The sequence below is a fragment of the Colletotrichum higginsianum genome, chromosome 1, assembly GCF_001672515.1.
Source record: "Colletotrichum higginsianum IMI 349063 chromosome 1, whole genome shotgun sequence".
Classification (NCBI taxonomy): domain Eukaryota; kingdom Fungi; phylum Ascomycota; class Sordariomycetes; order Glomerellales; family Glomerellaceae; genus Colletotrichum; species Colletotrichum higginsianum.
The window spans coordinates 1692310-1710300 of NC_030954.1; the positions used below are offsets into that span (position 1 = coordinate 1692310).

The 17991-nt window shown below is 56.1% G+C and overlaps 6 protein-coding genes across 6 annotated transcripts; 5 read left to right on the forward strand and 1 right to left on the reverse strand.

Moving 5' to 3' along the window:
- Positions 1–491: 491 nt before the first annotated feature.
- CH63R_00516 (Snf2 family helicase) lies at positions 492–4003 on the forward strand (the record flags this gene model as incomplete). The annotated part of the gene is made up of 3 exons (XM_018295491.1): positions 492–3206; positions 3260–3351; positions 3406–4003. The coding sequence occupies 3 exons, from the start codon at positions 492–494 to the stop codon at positions 4001–4003; spliced, it is 3405 nt and encodes a 1134-aa protein (XP_018163853.1).
- A 2131-nt stretch (positions 4004–6134) lies between these two features.
- On the forward strand, positions 6135–6314 carry CH63R_00517 (uncharacterized protein; the record flags this gene model as incomplete). Its single annotated transcript, XM_018295492.1, has 1 exon — positions 6135–6314. The coding sequence occupies one exon, from the start codon at positions 6135–6137 to the stop codon at positions 6312–6314; it is 180 nt and encodes a 59-aa protein (XP_018163854.1).
- Positions 6315–8049: 1735 nt separating this feature from the next.
- CH63R_00518 (uncharacterized protein) lies at positions 8050–8364 on the forward strand (the record flags this gene model as incomplete). Its single annotated transcript, XM_018295493.1, has 1 exon — positions 8050–8364. The coding sequence occupies one exon, from the start codon at positions 8050–8052 to the stop codon at positions 8362–8364; it is 315 nt and encodes a 104-aa protein (XP_018163855.1).
- Positions 8365–10799: 2435 nt separating this feature from the next.
- Positions 10800–12934, forward strand: CH63R_00519 (uncharacterized protein; the record flags this gene model as incomplete). The annotated part of the gene is made up of 2 exons (XM_018295494.1): positions 10800–11281; positions 11329–12934. The coding sequence occupies 2 exons, from the start codon at positions 10800–10802 to the stop codon at positions 12932–12934; spliced, it is 2088 nt and encodes a 695-aa protein (XP_018163856.1).
- Positions 12935–14273: 1339 nt separating this feature from the next.
- CH63R_00520 (GDSL-like Lipase/Acylhydrolase) lies at positions 14274–15380 on the forward strand (the record flags this gene model as incomplete). The annotated part of the gene is made up of 4 exons (XM_018295495.1): positions 14274–14487; positions 14662–14707; positions 14791–14979; positions 15089–15380. The coding sequence occupies 4 exons, from the start codon at positions 14274–14276 to the stop codon at positions 15378–15380; spliced, it is 741 nt and encodes a 246-aa protein (XP_018163857.1).
- Positions 15381–15679: 299 nt separating this feature from the next.
- CH63R_00521 (PCI domain-containing protein) lies at positions 15680–17042 on the reverse strand (the record flags this gene model as incomplete). The annotated part of the gene is made up of 2 exons (XM_018295496.1): positions 15680–15709; positions 15807–17042. 2 exons carry the CDS (start codon positions 17040–17042, stop codon positions 15680–15682), a joined length of 1266 nt encoding a protein of 421 aa, XP_018163858.1.
- Between the last annotated feature and the right edge of the window lie 949 nt (positions 17043–17991).

Consider the following 17991-nt stretch of genomic DNA (forward strand, 5'->3'; position numbering starts at 1 on the left):
AGTAAACGGGAAACATACAGCATTCACTCCATATCCACCTTGCATGGCTACATACCTAGGTAAGTAAGATACCTGCCTGGTAGATATACCTAGATAAGGCAGAAAGGATGACGAGACTCTAGCCTCGTCTCACTTGCATGTATCAGCGAATCCCGCACTGTATGCTGCGGAAGGAACGCCGTAATAAAATGTGTCAGGCCATTGCTGACACTGTACGAGGCATCCGCCTTCCCCCCAACCTAAACTCACTCACCTCACTGCCCTCCTTCCTACAACCACCGACGTAGGTATCTTTGAGCAACACCATCAGCCACCCCCACTCATCAAACAAGTTTGCACTCGAAAAAATTACAGGAGGGGTTTTCTTCTCCATTGCTTTACATTTGTTTGAATAACGACTCGCGCGCCGTCCGCCAAATCATCATCATCATCATCGCTCTATAGCCATCTCGATTAATCTGATGCCTCCAGTTGCGCTTTAGCCCCGCCTCATGTCATCGCCATCAAACTACATCCCCTTGGGCGGCTTAATCGTCTCACAAAAAGACAGTAGACTTACAAACGATGATTGGGAGAGGTTACAAGAAAGATTTGGAAGCTGGACATGCATTTCACTGGCTACCCGCTCCGCCGAATCGCCAGATCAAACAGCCGAGATCTTCCTACAGTCAGCATCCTTCAAGCAGTATAGAAATCTTCTCGTCGAGAAATGGATTCGTCTCGAGCTCATGATCTGTCCTGGTGATGGAAGAGTTGGCTTCGCCAGAGTCTATATTCTGCCAGACGATGTCGATAATCGACTCATCGATAGGGCCCGCCGCCAGTTGCGCAATTCCCGCAAGTCTCTCATCTCCGTCCTGGACCTGACGCACGAGACTTGGTCCGGTCGGTTGTCTGCAAATCGCATGTCTTTAGACTACATTTTCAAGGAGGATGTTAACCAAGGGGTCGAATCCGTTTCCCTTCTTCAACTCTTCAACACCATCCCCTCTCCTGACCCTGCCCCGGAGAACATCAACAACCCCACCGACCAAGAGGCTGCTTATAATGTACTGGATGGCCATCTGCCCGGCTTGAAAAAGACATCCATCTTGCACGATTACCAGCGGCGCTCGGCCGCAGTCATGATCCAGCGCGAGAGCCAGCCCGGTCGGTTTATCGACCCGAGACTTGCCAAAGGAGTCGACCAGAACGGCGCGATTTTCTACTACGACATTGGCGCTGGTGTCCTTTTGAAAGGGCCTAGATTCTATGACGGTGTCAGGGGAGGGATCTTGGCTGAACAGATGGGCTCTGGCAAGACTCTCATATGTCTTGCTGTCATCCTTGCATCCAGACATTCAGGCACCAGCACGCCCGATCTGCACCAAGGTAGCGATATTCGTGTGAGAAAACGAATAGGCTCGCTCGCGGACATGGCGGCGTCCATAGCCACCAGCAAGTCGGCCGCTTGGAAGTCCTACTTCAACGTCTACGAGCCGAATGAGTCGGTATATTCCAAGTGCATTCATGCCATCGAGCGCAACCCTGGCTTCTATCACGTCCCTGCTCACCTACCTACCCGTCCCAGACGCCACGAGTCTCCTGTTGGGCAGCCGCCAAAGAAGATCTGGCATAGCCACGCGTCGCTTGTGGTTGTACCCAACAACTTGGTTCGCCAGTGGGTGCAGGAAATCGAGAAGCACACCGTTAGCCCAGGTACCCCAGCAGGTCTGAAGGTGCTCCTGCTCACTGGCCACGATGAGAAGATTCCCGATCCGAAGACTCTTTCTGCCTACGATATCATCCTCGTCACCCAGTCACGACTCGACAGAATCTGGAGAGAGACAATGATGCTCGACTGCCCTCTTTCCGAGGTTCACTTCAAACGATGCATCGTTGACGAAGGTCACAAGCTGGGCCACGCAAAAATTGCAAAAAAAAGTAATGTTCTCCTCGCCATCGATGCCATGTTGTTCTCTGCTCGCTGGATTGTGACCGGCACGCCCGCTGTTGGGCTGTTTGGCGTCGATGACCAACACTTCATCGACGCCACTGCTGGTGCCCCTGATAATGCCAGCAAGGCGGCGACTTTGGCCGAGGCAGAGAAGGGAGATCTCGAGAAGATTGGAGCGATAGCATCGTTGTACCTGAACGCTCGGCCTTGGTCCAACTCCGTGTACGAGGCGGCAGACACGCCAGCGGATTGGGCCGTCTACGTGATGCAGCCACAGCACAGTCCCAGGAGTACCGGCCACAAGGGCGTCTTACGAGCAACACTGAACTCGCTGCTCATCAGACACCGGTTGTCTGAGCTCAACACTCTGCTTCCTTCAGTCAACGAGAAAACCGTCGTGCTGGATGGATCCTATCAGGACAAGCTGTCTCTCAACATTTTTTCGATGATGATCATCTTCAACGCCGTGCAGTCCCAGAGAGTCGACCGGGACTACTTCTTCGATCCGCACCAGCGGAAGGCCCTGCTCCAGTTGGTTCACAACTTAAAACAAGCCAGTTTTTTTGGTGGCTCATTTTTTTCCAAGGATGAAATTAGCAAGGCACTCGAGACTGCGCAGATGTTTGTAGCGGAGAAGAAAGTGTCCATCAGCCTGGAGGATGAGGCTTTGCTGAAGCAGGCCATGGAGGTGGCCCACATTGCTGTCAACAACCAACTCAAAGACTTCAGCAACAAGTTCAACGAGGTGCCCATCTTCGTCCGTGACTTCCTACCTAACGGTGTGAGCTCTGCTTGGTCCCTGGACGACAGGGAGACCAATCCTACTTGCACCGATTCGGGCATGGTGCTTGCTGCACAGAAGCTCATCCTTTCCTCTGGGGGCGACACTGCAAAGCTCAACAGCCTTCTCAACGGCGAACTGGAGGAGAAGGGCCACAGGGAGCAGGCTGAACAAATTGTCTCCACGGCACAAGTAATTAAGGCTGATTCGCGACCATCGAGGTACCCCAGCGTTCTCGCTGGCAACACAGGGCTGGGGGGCGAGAGAGTGCCTCGCCATCTCCGAACGAACGCTTTGCAAATATCAAGCCATCCTCACCCCGAACAGGATCTTCCGGAAGACTTGAAAAAGGCGAAGCTCGTTTCCACTGTATCGGCCAAACTTTCCTACCTGATCGACGCCATTGTTGAGCACCAAGAGCGGGAGAAACTAATCATTTTCTACGAAAATGAGAACGTGGCGTGGTACTTGGCGGGTGTACTCGATGTGGTGAGTGTTCATATCCCGTGCCGACACGTCGACGAGCTGACCTGGTTGATCAGATTCACGTACGCCATCTCATTTATGCCAAGAAGCTATGCTATGAGCGGAAAATGTCTTATATCAATACGTTCAACAACGACCCCGAACTCCGGTGAGTCTCTGGTTCATTCATATGCCTCATGCCTCTAATCGTAACCTCTTTTAGTGTCATCCTTATGGACTTGACTCAGGCAGCCGTAGGTCTCGACATGAAGGCCGCGTCGAGAATATACTTCATCAGCCCTGTACTGAACCCTCAGATTCAGGCGCAGGCCATCGGCCGAGCTCGGCGTATCAGCCAGCAGAAGCCAGTGACTGTCGAGACGCTCGTTCTGCGGGATAGCATTGAGGAAGTGATTGTAGAGCGCAAGAAGAGCATGTCCCAGGTCGAGCACTGGAAGTGCAAGTCCATCCTGGACGACCGTCCTATTTATAATTGGATCCGGAACGCCAGCATCATTCCTCTCGAAAAGGACCAGAACAACTACTTGGCGCAGACAGTCCCTCTGGGCCACCCACGGCCGATTTTCGGCGGCAAGTCAGCCGAAGTTGATCCTGTAGGGGCAGACCTCGTCATGAGCGGGACGGGAGCCGAGTCTGCAGACCACAAGTCGTCGAACGGTTTGAAGCACCCCCGCAGCCCCGAGCACGAGAGCAACGGAGAGTCGGACACTCTCCCTTCACGCCGTGTTCGCTTCACGATAGGGGATGGAGATAGGAGCCTTCAGCGGTCCACACGGGGTGTGAAATTTGCAGACGAGTGATTTGCGATTGATTACACCGGCATGGTGAATAGGTGTTTACATACAAGCCTCGGAAAGTAGGCAGGTGGTTTGCAAGGCAGCCTTTGGATCTTTTCGGCGGCTACGGTGATGATTAATCTTGGCGGATGGTAGGAAGCCTTGTACGAAGTCAACAGACGCGATGACGCACTGAGTCCTATGGGAATACCGAGACTTGCATGTTTTTGCCAGTCCTTTACAGTCTGTTCTCCATATGCGCATGGCATCTGTTTGAGTGAAACAACACAAAAAGATCTGCAATGTCGGCATACCGGACAAAGGCGCTGGCTAGGAAACCGGTGCAATGGACATTGGTATTGCTGCTGCCGGGGAGGGGGGACTAGGTGTTTTTGCGGCACAGAAACTGGTAGAGAGAGTAGTTGGCGTCGTCGACTACGAGGAATGTTGGTCTCAGTGTGGTGCCAAGTAGACAGACACCCTGCACTGCATGCGGTTTTAGGAGCTATGGCTCTCTTGTGGTCCGAGTACAAGTCTGGCCGAACGGTGAGACGAGGGCAGGCAAGTTTTAGTCCACCCCCCCGTCTTTCTTTATCTCTTGTGCAAAGACGCGCCGGCGGGTTTGCCCAAACACCTCAAAGTCGGTGACAGCGGAACCCGGTCACAGCCGGCGGCAAGAACACACAGTAGCGTGGCCGGGTCGCCCGAGGACCTGGGACGCACGACCGGGCCGTCGGGGCCTCGTGGTGCAGAGTGTCCGGCGCGTCTGGTGCGCACGGAAGATTGCGAGCGGGCTGTATTTGCTGGACGCACGCACAGAAGGGGGAACGTGTGTCAGTGATGTTCGTGAGACATAGGGGCCAGCAATCGCTTGAACAGGTCTCCTAGGTGACATTCTAACATCATCTCCGTGATTGTCATGTCAGCACATTCAAAGATCTATCCATCCACAAATAGGCGCCACTCGAGTCCCCCATCTTGCCATCCTCCCCAGCAACTGCAACTCTGAGAGTGCACAACAGACCCAACAACCGATACTTAGGGTCAAGAGGTTGTGTAGGAAATGGTGGTTGTGTAACGGAGGCAAAGTCTGTACAGAGTAGGCACTTGGTGGCGACAGGGAAAAAACCGGGGAAGCCTGGAACTGGGTTCTTCTCGCCCAGACGCGGCGACGGCGACAACGTGCCGGTCGCAGCCGGTACATCCGTTCAAAGATGCTGGAAACGCGTAAGCAAGATGAGATCGCTCTCCACGATGAGACGATGATGCAATGCGGAGATGTCGGCGAGAAGGTTTTGATGGATCGCGGACCCAGTTGTAGCTTGTACGGAAGAGGCTGGGGATGACAGCTGGGACACACGCAGAAGGAAGGTGAGGAGGAGTGGAAGGGTCCCCACCAGTTGCCCGTTACACGCCCGTCAAAGTGGGAAAGAAGCAAAGAAGGAAAGGAAAGACGGAGGCAAAGCTCGCCAAGGCGGTCTCTCTCTCGACTCTCTCTCGAAGTCGCGCAGGTGCACAAAACAGGGGTTGTTAACACAGTAGAAGTGTCCTGCCCGGCACTGAACGTCCCTGGTATTTACTGCCTCCCTCTCTACCTGACCTGACCTGTCAGAGCAGAGCAGGCATGGCACAGGCAAATAGGTATCTGTACAAATCTACCTAGGTAGGTAGGTACGGATACATACAGCTGGGAAATGGAGCGCCGAGAGGCGTTTTTGCCCTGTTCTGTCCGCTTCAGTTGTGCCAACCCTCTGCACAATCCCTGACCTGGAAGCCGACTTCATTCTTACATCATTTCGACGCGCCGCGCAAGCAGAGAATCTCGAAACAGACTCTTGCATGAGGTTTCTGGCCGAGCCCGTTCCATTTCGCCTGACAATGGCCCATTGTTTGATAACGAGGAACGAGAGCCCGCCGTCGAAATTCCAAGAGGTTGGTGTGTTCGTCCCTCGCAGACGCTAAGCTGGAAACTAGAGAAACACCAGGGACGCCCGTTGACCCCGATTCCTCACCATGGTTACCGATAACAGCCTTTGCCCAAATGGGCTACCTTGCTCCGATCTTTTCGGGACTATCCATTCATACGTTCTCGAACTTACGGGAAACATGTGAAGGACCTGAGGAATGGTATTTCGAGCTATCGAGACGGCATGCAATGGGCTTCAGCACAACTTTCGAGCCCGACGTCTACCCTGAGCTCTGGACGATGGACGACACGGCACGGGATGCAAATGCGGAAGCGGGAGCGGGATGCAAGCAAGACGTCCAGTTCCAGATTGACGAGGCGACTTTGATGCGACCTCAACATGCCGCAATCCAGAGGATTGGTTGCTAAAGAGCTGGAAGAGCAGGCAGACCCAAATCCCGAGAGAAGGACTTGCTTGGCCCGGGAGATGATGGAATTCGATCTCCACGGCGCGCGCCCTTGTCCCACTTCAGTTCCCTGGTTTCCTAGTGTTTGTTCCTGGATCTTGTTCCGCCAAGGCACACCAGCGGCCACCGTCTGAACAGCTGCAGCTCGCAGGTTCCAGCCCCGTCCGTGCCAGCGACGAAAGCCTGTGGCCACGCCATGGCTAGCTGCAGCAGCAGCACCCACCCATCATCGTCCCGTCGATTTGACACTGCAGGGCGGACGGGATCATCCCCTCAGCCCAACCTCCCGTCGATACACCGTTCGTGGGCTGAGAGTCCGGACGAAAAGTCAACGAGCAGAGATGAGACCAGACGGACGCGAGGGATGGCGATGGGCTCAGGATCCTATTTGTCCGAGACGACACCAGGCACGTTCGGTGTGCCTAAGTGGCCTGTCCCTGTCTTCTCCCTCGCGTGAGTGTGGTTATGACGAGACGTGTGCGTCTTTGAAATGGCGCGAAGGGCCGCGCAGCACTGCGAAGGACGATGTTACTGGAGGTTGAGGCAGTTCGTGGCAACCCCGCGAAACAGCCATGGCATATGCCATGGCCTCCCCCGAGCCGCTTATTCGTCGTCTTAAGGAGCTGTCGTGGCTGTTCTGCCGTTCCGCCACTTAAGAAATCAACTGTGGGCTCCAGAACATCGTCAACCCTGTTAACCTTGTTTCTTGCCATGCCTCGCGAGAAATGTGGGCAGTCTGTGTGGAGTGCCCGCCGCCCGCGACACATCGCCGATTTCTGGGAGGCGCGATGGGCTAGACGAGGGGATGGAGGGGTTAGGTTGCCCGCATTCCAATCGTGTGTGCGGCTAAAGCACCTCCCAGCCGCTGCACTGCAGAATGTTGCCGCCATATTGCGTTGTTTCGAGCAGGTCGAGTATTCGTATGGCAGCGGAACTCTAGAGCCGAGCAGGGCTCTGGCCGGGTTTTGACCTGGGTCCTCCAATCCACCCAGTTCGCCGATTTCCATCGATACTGGAAGGGTGCGATATGGATGTCATCGATTCAAATACAATGCACCCGGCCGCATGAAGGCTGCATTGCGATCTTGCTGGCTTTCTTTCTTTTTTTTTCTTCTCGTCTCGTAGCCTCCCACCTCCCCCTTTCCCCATATATTTTCTGATTGTTTTGACGGATTTAACGCACATATCTATCCGGAGGGTTCTTCTCGTTCTTGATTTGCGTTTTCCAGCTCATCATACCATCAATCTACCCTGCTGCCGATGATGCTCTGAAGTTGGCTGGAGCGGGTCGGCCAACTGAACTGAAACCCACCCTCGCAACGACGGCAGCCAGCTGATATATCCCCACGTCAGTACGTCGATATATTAAAATTACGGCACAACGACCTCATGAGCACGAGCCTTGCAGGCCTTCTTCCCCCTTTTTTTTGGCGATTCAAATAGATAGGGTTGCCGCTTCGCAAGGACAGGACTCTGCCGTTATCGACATTGGCTGAAAGCGCGCAAGAGAGAACACGAAAACAAAGTGTCGGTCAGAGCAGAAACACATGTCCACCTAGGGGACACGACACGGTCACGAAAGAAAGAAAGACGGGACGAGATAAGGAAGGGGCAAAGGACGAGGAAACGACACAATCAACGCCATTAGCAAGGTCAACGACGGCTGCGAGTGCCGAGGATCTCTCGAAACAGCAACCATGGTCAGCGGACAGCAGTACTATGAGATCCCGCCGGCAAGCCAAGCGATGGCCATCTCGGACAACGGCAACCGGCGATTCGACCCCGATTACGGACTCGACTACGGCCATCACAAGTACGGATACGGCGTTGTCGATAATCCTGCAGACCACTATCGATGCGCCGCGCGGGCGGTTCCTGGTATTATGGGGGCCGCTGGCGCAAGACAGTCGCTGTCGGCTCTGGACCAGAAGCGTGCCAACGAGATCCGACACGGCGTCTACGCACACGTTTTCCTTGATGTCAAAAATAGCCACAAATCAGACGCTTTGTAAGTCACACCTCGCATCGCTTCTTCCCCCCAATATTGCCCCCTCTCTATGTGGTTTTCCACCGGCTGCATTTCCTTGTTGTCTGTCAGTTGGCTGTTGCTCGTGTACTGCGCCCTGTTATTCGTCCACTTGTCTTTGCAACCCCCTCCGCCTTCATATTCTTAATTTTATTTCTTTCAATTTTTGTCATTGCATTTCCATCGGGCGTCCTTACCTACATCGCGCATTTGCTTGGCTTATCGTATTTCTCCTGCTCCTGCTGCTGCTTCTACTGCGGCGCGGCGTGCCCACCGGCACTTTGCATCCGTCTGACATGTCGGTTTGCACAATTCGAGTCGTTGACATGCGATGGCGTTGGCTTTGGCGCTCTGGTTCATGTCATTTCCCGTTACGTCGTCCTTGGCATCAACTGGTGCTCTTACTTTCTCAAAAAAAAAAACCCCCCCCTCCTTCTTTTTCTTCTTTTTTACATCATCGTCCTCCTGTGGGGTTTCTCTTTGGCGTGTACCCACAGGGACAAAAGGTCTCGATGACAGGCCTCGGGCCACGGCTTGCCAACGGGAGTCGCGTCGTTGGACTGACGAAAAAGGCAACGGACGACGGGGCAGAAGCTCCACGCCTCATTTCTCGTGGGGTCCCGAGCTTTCCAAGCGGAGTCGAGTCGGATCCAACGGAGGCTCTTTTGCTGGTCATGGGATTCCGAGAAGTTGTTCTGAGTACGGTCGGAGCAGTGCAGCGCAGCTTCGTCGGGCCACGCATCCATTAAGACAGGCCGGGCCATACCGACAGGATGCCGCACGAAGTCCTCCCGGCGTATTCTTAGATTACCTCCCCCATGGCAGCTTCCTGCCTAGCCTGGGCGAAGGCGGAGACAGAGTTGCCCAGCTTCGACCTGTCGCATATGAGATGACCATTTATCGGCAGACATGGATGGGCCTCGCACTCCCATCCCAACTTCCCTCTCCCACGGTCCCCTCCCCCCGCTGATACATCCCTTGCACTCTTCACAACAACCTCAACTTCAGCTCAGAGGATCGGATCCATCATTCATGGATCGAATCAGATTCACATCGCACACTCACCCTTGCCCCGTTTTCACGTCCTCCCCCCCATTTCATCTCTTCGACCGGGGTCCTCAGTCATCCTCGAAGCTCGAGGGTACTTAATCCCAGGGAGACGTTTTTTGCGCGTGCGCGGGAGGAGCCATCCAACCAACAAGGACCGGGACAATAGCGCTACAGGGGGTCGGTACCTGATAGCCACAACGAGGTTCCCCCTAATTTCCACCAGGAACAGTGGCGCGCGCGTCGATGTCGGTCGTAAAGCAGGGCAAGGGAAAGGAAACCGGTGCTGTCCACCGCCAAGCGGCACGCCACGAGACAAGTTTCTCGCTGTTGGGGCATTTTCTCATCTTCTCGTCCCTTATCGCGTTGTAATCGTGCATGGTGTGGTGTAAGCCCTAGCGCAAGTGCTAAAGTGCCTAGGGGACTTGGTCTTCCGTGACTGTCGCCGCGCCCACGTTGCCGGGTTGCGCGACTCGGACTAGTTCAATCCCTTCACAAGAGATGGAGCTCTTTGACGGCTTGCACACTCATCACGCTACGCCACGGCTGAGGAACCGTTGGCGTCGTCGTCTTCGTCGTCGTCGTCCCTCGGAGCGGGTCGAGGGGGGGTAGACGAATAATTGGGGGGATTGTGTGTCCTCCCACACCAAACCGGCAACCCTCAGTGGAGGGATGGGATGGTGGATGGAGCAACCATCCATCAGGCTCCATCTGGATAGGATCATCAGAGCGCCTGTCCGGGCACTGCCCACGCACCTCGTTGCCCGCGCCAGCCTCTCTGTCGGGTCGTCAAGAGCCCAGGGTGTCAGGGTTGTGGTCGTTGTGGTGGTGTTCGTTGCGGATTTGCCCAGCGGCAGCCTCCTCCTTGGTGCCAATTGCCAGTGCCGTCCTTTGCGGTCTTTTTATCTCCGAGTTTTCGTATTAAACATGACAGAACCCCCTCGTCACCACACATTGGCGCATTTCTAGTTCTTCTTATGTTTTTGACCCCTTCCTTTCCCTTCCGGATTTTGCTGCTTGCCGATTCCTTGACTTTTCTTGGCTTGGGACCGTTGCCAAGTTCCGTTTGCTGTACCGATTAAGTACAAAGTCCCCGGCACTAACACGCGTTCTTGCTCTCCTCTCCATAGCAACCCAAGAGCTCAACAACACAAGAGACGAGCTTCCGCATCACCTGCTGCTTCCAACTACATCATCCATGATGGTAACCGCCTAAGAGTCCCCGGCCGTTTCGCTCCTCGTCAAGCCGTCGCCGCTTCCGTTGGCCCACACCCTTCCGCCTCTTTGTCTCCCGGAGTGGCCGCCAGCCACGGCCCAGCTCCAGCTTACTTCGGCGCACCCCCAGATCTATACCCCAAAGGTGAACAGCCCATCATGGCACAAACACAATCGACCCCGCGCATTGCTCGCGTGCCGTACACGCTGCAGACGGCGCCGATGGATTCGAAGGCGGTCTTCGAGGCGATGCCCACCCCACTCAATAGGCCACGGAAGCTTTCCCAGGCGTCTACCATCACCGTCACGAGCGTCAACAGCGCGAGAGAGAGCTTTGAGACGCGGTCCCGGAGTTCTTCATACAGCAGCAACAGGACGAGCATCGATTCGAGGGATTCCAGCATGTGGAGGCCCGAGTACATGTATCAACGACCGAGTCAGACGACCATGTTTAGGAAGAAGGCAAAGCCTGGGGAGATCTTTGCGAAGCTGCCGGGCGAAGTCCTCGAGCTGATTTTGGACGAACTCAAGAAGGCGCATCTGGATAAGGGCAGCCAAAGCTGTGCGACCTGTTGGATGCGGGATCTATCTTCGGTCAGCCTGACAGCCAGGAAATGGTGCAAGTTCGCACGAGTGGCTTTGTAAGGCATTTCCCCTCTCCTATTCTTCGCGATGCTGACTGCTTCAGGTATGAGGACATCCAGCTTGTGGGAGCCGACTCGGCGTCCCAGAAGAAGCGACACAAGCTCACCTTTGGCACGCGGATGATGCTCCTTAGGCGGACCCTGAGAGCAAATCCGCATCTCGCTGGCATCGTCCACACCCTGAAGGTCCCCAGCCCCCCTACCGGGATCGCGTTGGAGGATTATCACAATCAGGTGGCGGCGCTGATCATGGCCTGTCCCAATTTCGAGCGTCTCATCGGCCTCCACCCCCAGTATAACCATTCGTTCAACAAGCTCACTCACGCGTTGTCAACGCGCAAGCGACTCAAGCATATGGACTGGATCGTCGAACCCTCCCCGTTTCAGAGACAGCACCGGTTCAAGACGAGCTCGGGCGGCAAGGCTGCAGCGTTTGCTCAGCCGGCTCGCGATTATTCGGTGACTCCCGGAGATCTGCAGCCGCACCAGAGTGCGACCTTCCTCGATTTCCACGTCGACTGGGCTCACCTCACGACGCTGACGATCCATTGCCTGCCCGGCGCGACACTGACCCCAGACAACCTCATCAGCTCGGCGTTAATGCACCTGACGTCCCTGCAGCACCTGTTCCTGTCGCGGATACCGGTGACATCCTTCAACGACGGCACCCTGCTCTCGCTCCCCCCCTTGCGTACGCTTTCTCTCACACACGTACCGGGTGTCACCAGCAGCGGTATCTCGGCCTTGGCCACCCTGCCGACGAGCCAGGCCATTCAGAGACTGACTCTGCGCCACACCAACCTCGAATCCCTGCCCGCCCTGGCCCGCATCTTCTCTAACTTCACCTATCTCGAGGCCTTCACTCTCGTCCAGAGCTTCGCACCCACGCTCCCCGAGGACACTTTTATCTGGCTTATGCCATACCTTGCTTCGACCTCCCTCCGCAAACTCCACTGGGATATCACGAGCAACACGGCCAACGCCAACGCCGCCGATTCCATCCTCGCGCGCAGCATCGCCGCTGGCGGTTTCCCCTCGCTCCGGAGTCTGCGCACCCCCAACGACCCGGAAGGCATCTTCCAGGCCCTCTGTCGGCCACAGGAGAGGGCCGACAGCGCCAATGACCGATTCCGCGGGCCCAATGGCCCCGCCAGGAGCTCCTCGTTCCCCGCACCCCCGAACGGCAACAGCCCCGGGTCGCCGACGAAGCAGTCCCGCTCACCGACGGCACCAGCCTCGCCGACGTCGATGGCGACAGCCGAGATGTACCGAGAGTGCGGCAACCTCCATCATGCGCGGCTCGCGGCACAGGCGCGGCTCGAGGCGGCGCGCGCGCTCCCGCGGTTCTTTGTCAACGTCATCGACGAGGACGGCACGGTGCTCGAGAAACACGGGCTCGCCGGGTTCATAGGCACGGCAGAGAGCCGCATCACGTACAACCTGTGGCCCGACGCGGGTGCGAGGGATGAGCGCGGGGGCCTGGTCGAGATGGCGGACCTGATGGCGAGCAACGGTGAGGACGTGGCGGCGAGCGGGAGAGAAGGTTGTCAGGGCCGGTGGAACGCGTCGCCGACTCTGCCGGATAAGAAGGACAAGGAGAGGTGGTGGCACACCGAGAGGGGACGGTGGTACCAGCCTGAACTGGCATGATCATGATCTTGGGTGCCCGAAGCACGAAAGCAGCGCTGGAGCTCCGAGATGACGGACGCGCGGATGGCTCCGATGTGCAGCTTTCCTCTTTTTGCTTTGTTCTTTCATGTCTTATGAAATGACCGTCTTATGATACCTACATCTGGGATTGTCCAGGGTGGGGAAAGATACCAACGAGGATCCTGAGCGCTGAGAGGATAGCACACATGTAATGTATATAATGTTTATATTGGTATTTTTCGAAGTACACAGGACAGATAGGACGGAAATGGAAACGAAGAGCCTCTCCGTGAGAGGTTGCTGTCTTTGGTTGTCAATGAAGCACAATGGGCCACGAATTCTGAGAGCAGCACCGTCCGTGTTACTGTGAGACGAGAAGGGTCCGTTCGCCCGTTCGCCCTACCTCCCAGGTACCTAGCTAGGTGTGTCGATCTTGTTCCGGAGACGCCGCGCCTGTCTTGGATGCGGTGGACCTGGTTTTATGTTCTTTTGAGAACCCGCTCAGGCGAGGAAAGTGTTCTGCGCAAAGACTCGTGGGTTTCTGGGGTTGTGACACGAAACAGGAACCGAGCGAGGTTGAAGCTCAAGCTTCTCTTGTTGCTGCTGGTTGCTGCCTGTGCTCATCCTGCCATGTGGCAGTTGCGTGGTGGCGAGGGCTCCAGGCTGCTCAGTGCACGCAGTACGGATGGGGACCTTAGGTACTGTAGGCACTAGTGGTTAGGTGGGTAAGTAGGTCATCGTAAACGAAGGGTGGGGGGAAAGGCACAAGGAGCTTGGCTGTCGGTCTTGATTAAAAAAACGTCAAGGGAATTCCATTCTCCCCGTTTCGTTTTGTCTCCCCCGCCCCCACCATTCCATTCGGCCATGCGACTGCCTGCCTGCCTGTCGACGATTGATCCCCCCCCCACCTGAATGATCCCCCCCCCAGAACATCCGTCAGCCTCAATGCAACAACCTCCGACGACTCACCGAACATCACCTTGGGCAGCATCGAATCGTTCATCTCAATATTGACAGCGTCGAGCTCAGTTTCTCCTCCTCCGTCCAAATCCTCAATTTTGAGTAGCCATTTTGCTGCCGCTGAATCAACTGTGCCTGTCTTGGGTGGCGGGGTTCTTCCACCAAAGACGCCTCCGGAGACTGTACCTCCAGGAACCCCACCCGGTGACCTACATCTCTCCATCTCCACCGACTCATACGAATACCTACCTACCCTATCAACATCCCAGCACGATAGAGCATAATTATCTTGACCCGGACAACTGTAGTTGAAGCAACGTCCCAGCTCCTCGGCGTTCAACGTCCACCTCTGGGGAGAGCCTCCGGCAAACCCGCAACGATGCCGGAAGAAAGGACGATCCGCATCTTTTGCTTCGGTGACTCGCTGACGGCGGGGTACTCGGCCTACGGCGCCGTCTACCATCCGTACTCCATTACCCTCGCCAAGAAGCTCTCGCGGGATCTCTCGAACACGCGTGTTGTCGCGACCGACAACGGTATGCCCGGGGACGTGGTCTCGCAGGGCGCCTTTGAGAAGCGGTTCGAGAGCGAGAGTGAGTGTTTCACCTGCTCATGCTCTGTCTACTTACTCTGGGGGGGTTTACCCCTTCTTTTAAACTTGAGGGCTTGCATTTTGCCCCTTGTTTTCTTGTTCTTTACCATAAAAAAACCACTTCCTTTACCGTTACATGATACCCCCTGAGGTTCATGCTGATGTATAGATACAGTGAGCCAGAACACATATGACTGGGTCATCGTATTAGGCGGCACGAAGTAAGTTCAGCGTCACACTAATTCTTCTACTGGACGCCAATGGGCCACAAGCGAACTTTGTGATACTGACGCTCGACAACCAGTGATCTCGCCTACAGCGTACCTCCAGAAAGGATATTCGACTCCCTTCGCCGGGTCTACGACTCGGCCGTAGCCAAGGGGAGCAAGGTCCTCGCGCTTACAGTCCCCGAACGCGCCGCCAAGAATGAAGGGATCGAAACTCTCCGGCGACAGCTCAATAACGCCATCCTCTCATACCAGTCACCTAACTAGTACGTCTTCTTTCTCTAGGCCCCCTCCCCTCTCCGGTCCCTCTCCTCGACCGGTGTCGACGAGATTGCCCTCTGCTTGGATGCTGACCACCCAAAACCACACACACAGCCACGCTTTCGACCTCAATTCCAGGATTCCCTACCACTCTCTGACCGAGCGGGAACGCAACCGGTACTGGGATGACGGCCTACACCTAACGGCCGCCGGCTACGACTGGATGGGCGCCCACGTCGCCGAGGCTCTCGGCGACCTCGTCGAGCTGGAACGGAACCCGGATTCGCGGAGGGCGCGGCGCGCGCGGCGCCACATCGAGGAGGAGATCTGCTTCGACGAGGAGGACGGCGATCCGCGGTCGCTCAGCGGAGGGTACGTGGTCGTGCGCATGAGAGACTTGAACTAGCTAGATACCTTGTATTTCATATTTAAAGGAAAGGTTGGTGGCGAATGGGCATCGTCATGTCTTCGTTTTCGTGACCCCTTTCCTCGCTCTGGTCTATCTATCGGCGGCTGGCTGGCTAGTCAACCGGCGTCTCCGCTCTCTGTGATGGTCTACTGTGCTATGCCTCCTTTGATCGCATGAATGAATCCCTTTCCCCTTCCCGCCCTAAACGCCAATGATTCCCCTTTTCTTGTACAACGCCGGTTTGGTGTGTTCGTACATCCACTAACCACCTCCCCCCCCCCTCCATAACAATCACATCAGACGACTAAGTTGGTCTCCACAAAGTCCTGTTTCAAGCGCGGGCTGTTAGAGACGTCATACCTCTTCGATGGACGGCGGAAGGAGAATGAGAGGAAACGATGCAAGGGGAAAATAACAACTTACGGGAAACTGCTTCTGCAGAGCATTGGTCACGTTCTCCACCTCCTCGGCCATGCTCTGCACGTTGGCGTCCCACCGCCGCATCTCCTTCCCGACGACGACCTCGGAGCGTCCGCTGCCCTTCTTCCCGGACGCCTCGCCGCCCTCGAACCAGATGACCTCCTCGAGCTGGTCGATCCGGCCCAGCAACCGGCCCTGCTCAATCATTCTCGCCGTCGTCTCCTCGGCCCTCTCACCGTCGAGGCCGAGCAGGGAGCCGAGCGCTTCGAAGCCGATGTTGCGGTACAGCCGCGACGCGCCGAGCAGGTTGTGTTCCACGACGGCCTTGGCTAGCACCGTGGACCCGTCAGCCGTGGTAGCGAGCTGGTGCGGCTGCAGGCCCTGCGCGAATTTGTCCACCTCCTCGGGCGCGAGCAGCCGGTCAAAGAACATCTTCTCCAACATGCCGAACTCGTCCAGCCCCGCCGACCGCTCGTCCTTGTAAAGCCTCCCCAGCGCGCGGCTCCGCATCGGGCCCGCGGGGGCGAGGATTGCGCACTTGACGGCCATGCCGAGAGTGTGCAGGCGCTCTTCCTCGGCGATGGCTGGGCTGACGCTGATCTCGTGGTAGCGGCCGCTGGCCCCGAGGAAGTCGCGCTTCGAGTCGAGGATGCGGGCCTGCGAGAGCTTGAAGTGCAGGTCGAGGTCGCGGTCCTGGACCGTATGCATGATGTTCTTGAGCTTGTTGACGTACGTCTCGGCGGCGGTGGTGTCGTCGACCTCGAGGTAGTTCCGCGCGATGCGGACCCAGACGCGTGCCTTGTCGTCATTTGTTACCTTGCGTTGGGAACCGTCGAGAGGGATCTCGGCGAGCGTCTTGGCGGCGTCAAGAAAGTCCTCGTTGTTCTCGTGGGCCTCGGCGACGAGCTCGCGGACGGCGGCGGCCTGGTCGAGGAAGGATGACGCCTGCGGACCCGCGGCGAGCTGGGACAGGGTGTGGTTCCCGACGGCGATCCAAAGGTCGTCGTTCTTGAGGTCGCGGAGGGCGGCGACGAAGGCGGCCAGTACGGTGCGCGTCGACACAATGCCGAGGGAGGCGGCGAAGAAGGCGTCGAGAACGGCGGCGAGGTCGGCGGCTGCCGTGGCGGGGGAGGAGAGGCTCTTGATGTCGGCGATGATGGATTCGTAGGCCACCGTCTTGTCCCCCGGCACGGACTCGGCTTGGGCGAGCCGCTCGGCGACCTTTTGCGAGAGCGCCATAGTCGGTGCGTTTGTGTGGATGTGTGTATGCTCGTGTGCTGGTGGTCCGCAGTTTCGTTCTTGGCTCGTTCTACTTTTGGACGGAGAGGAGGAGGCGTTCGCAAGCTCGTGGTTGGGTGATGGTGGTTTACTGGTGATGTCGCAGAGCTCCAGCAGTTGAGCTGCTGAAGGTTGTCATTGGTACCTAGGTACGGAAGGTTAGGCAAGCATGGTGGGGTAAGAGCTGTGAGGGGGCCCAGTTGTAGGGTTGTGCAGGGACCCCGGGCGGCGGGCGGAGGATGCGGGAGAGGGTCAATCAGCACCTAACGATGGGGTTCAAATTGAAGAAGAGGCATTATTTCCCAGTTCGACGAAGCATATTCGGATTGCAACCAGAAGACGAAACATATATTCGCTATTCTAGGTGGTTTTATTACGAATAATACTTCTTGTCTGGTCTGGTCTTCCGTTCTAAAACGGGTCCTAAAGAGCCAAAGACTTGAATCAAGTTACCATGCCTTGATACATTGATCCGAATCGTACGACAACCCTCGCACTACGTTTCCACGCCATCGGGATTTGGACTTATAAGCATTCTACTTGGTCCGGGACCTCAAGAGACGTACGCAGGGACACTTGCATCCAATGTGGAAATATATCGAGTGAACGCATGACTTCTTGCTTTGACAGATGCACGAGGTAGTCATGAAATTCTACTCAGGCAAGGAGTTTCATCATACATATTGAAAGTCATAACAGTTCCTCACTTTCATCGCCAATGACCATAGAGACTCGAACTCACACGAGTCCGCTATTGATGCATTGCAAAGGGCACCCAGAGACAGGGTTTTTTTTCTTCTCTGGTACGAGGTCATATAAAGACTGTGATGAGATCAAAAGCTCCAGCCGAGATTTTCCGTAGCAAACAAGTAAAGTCAGACTGGCCAGCGACGAGACGTCTCAGTGAATG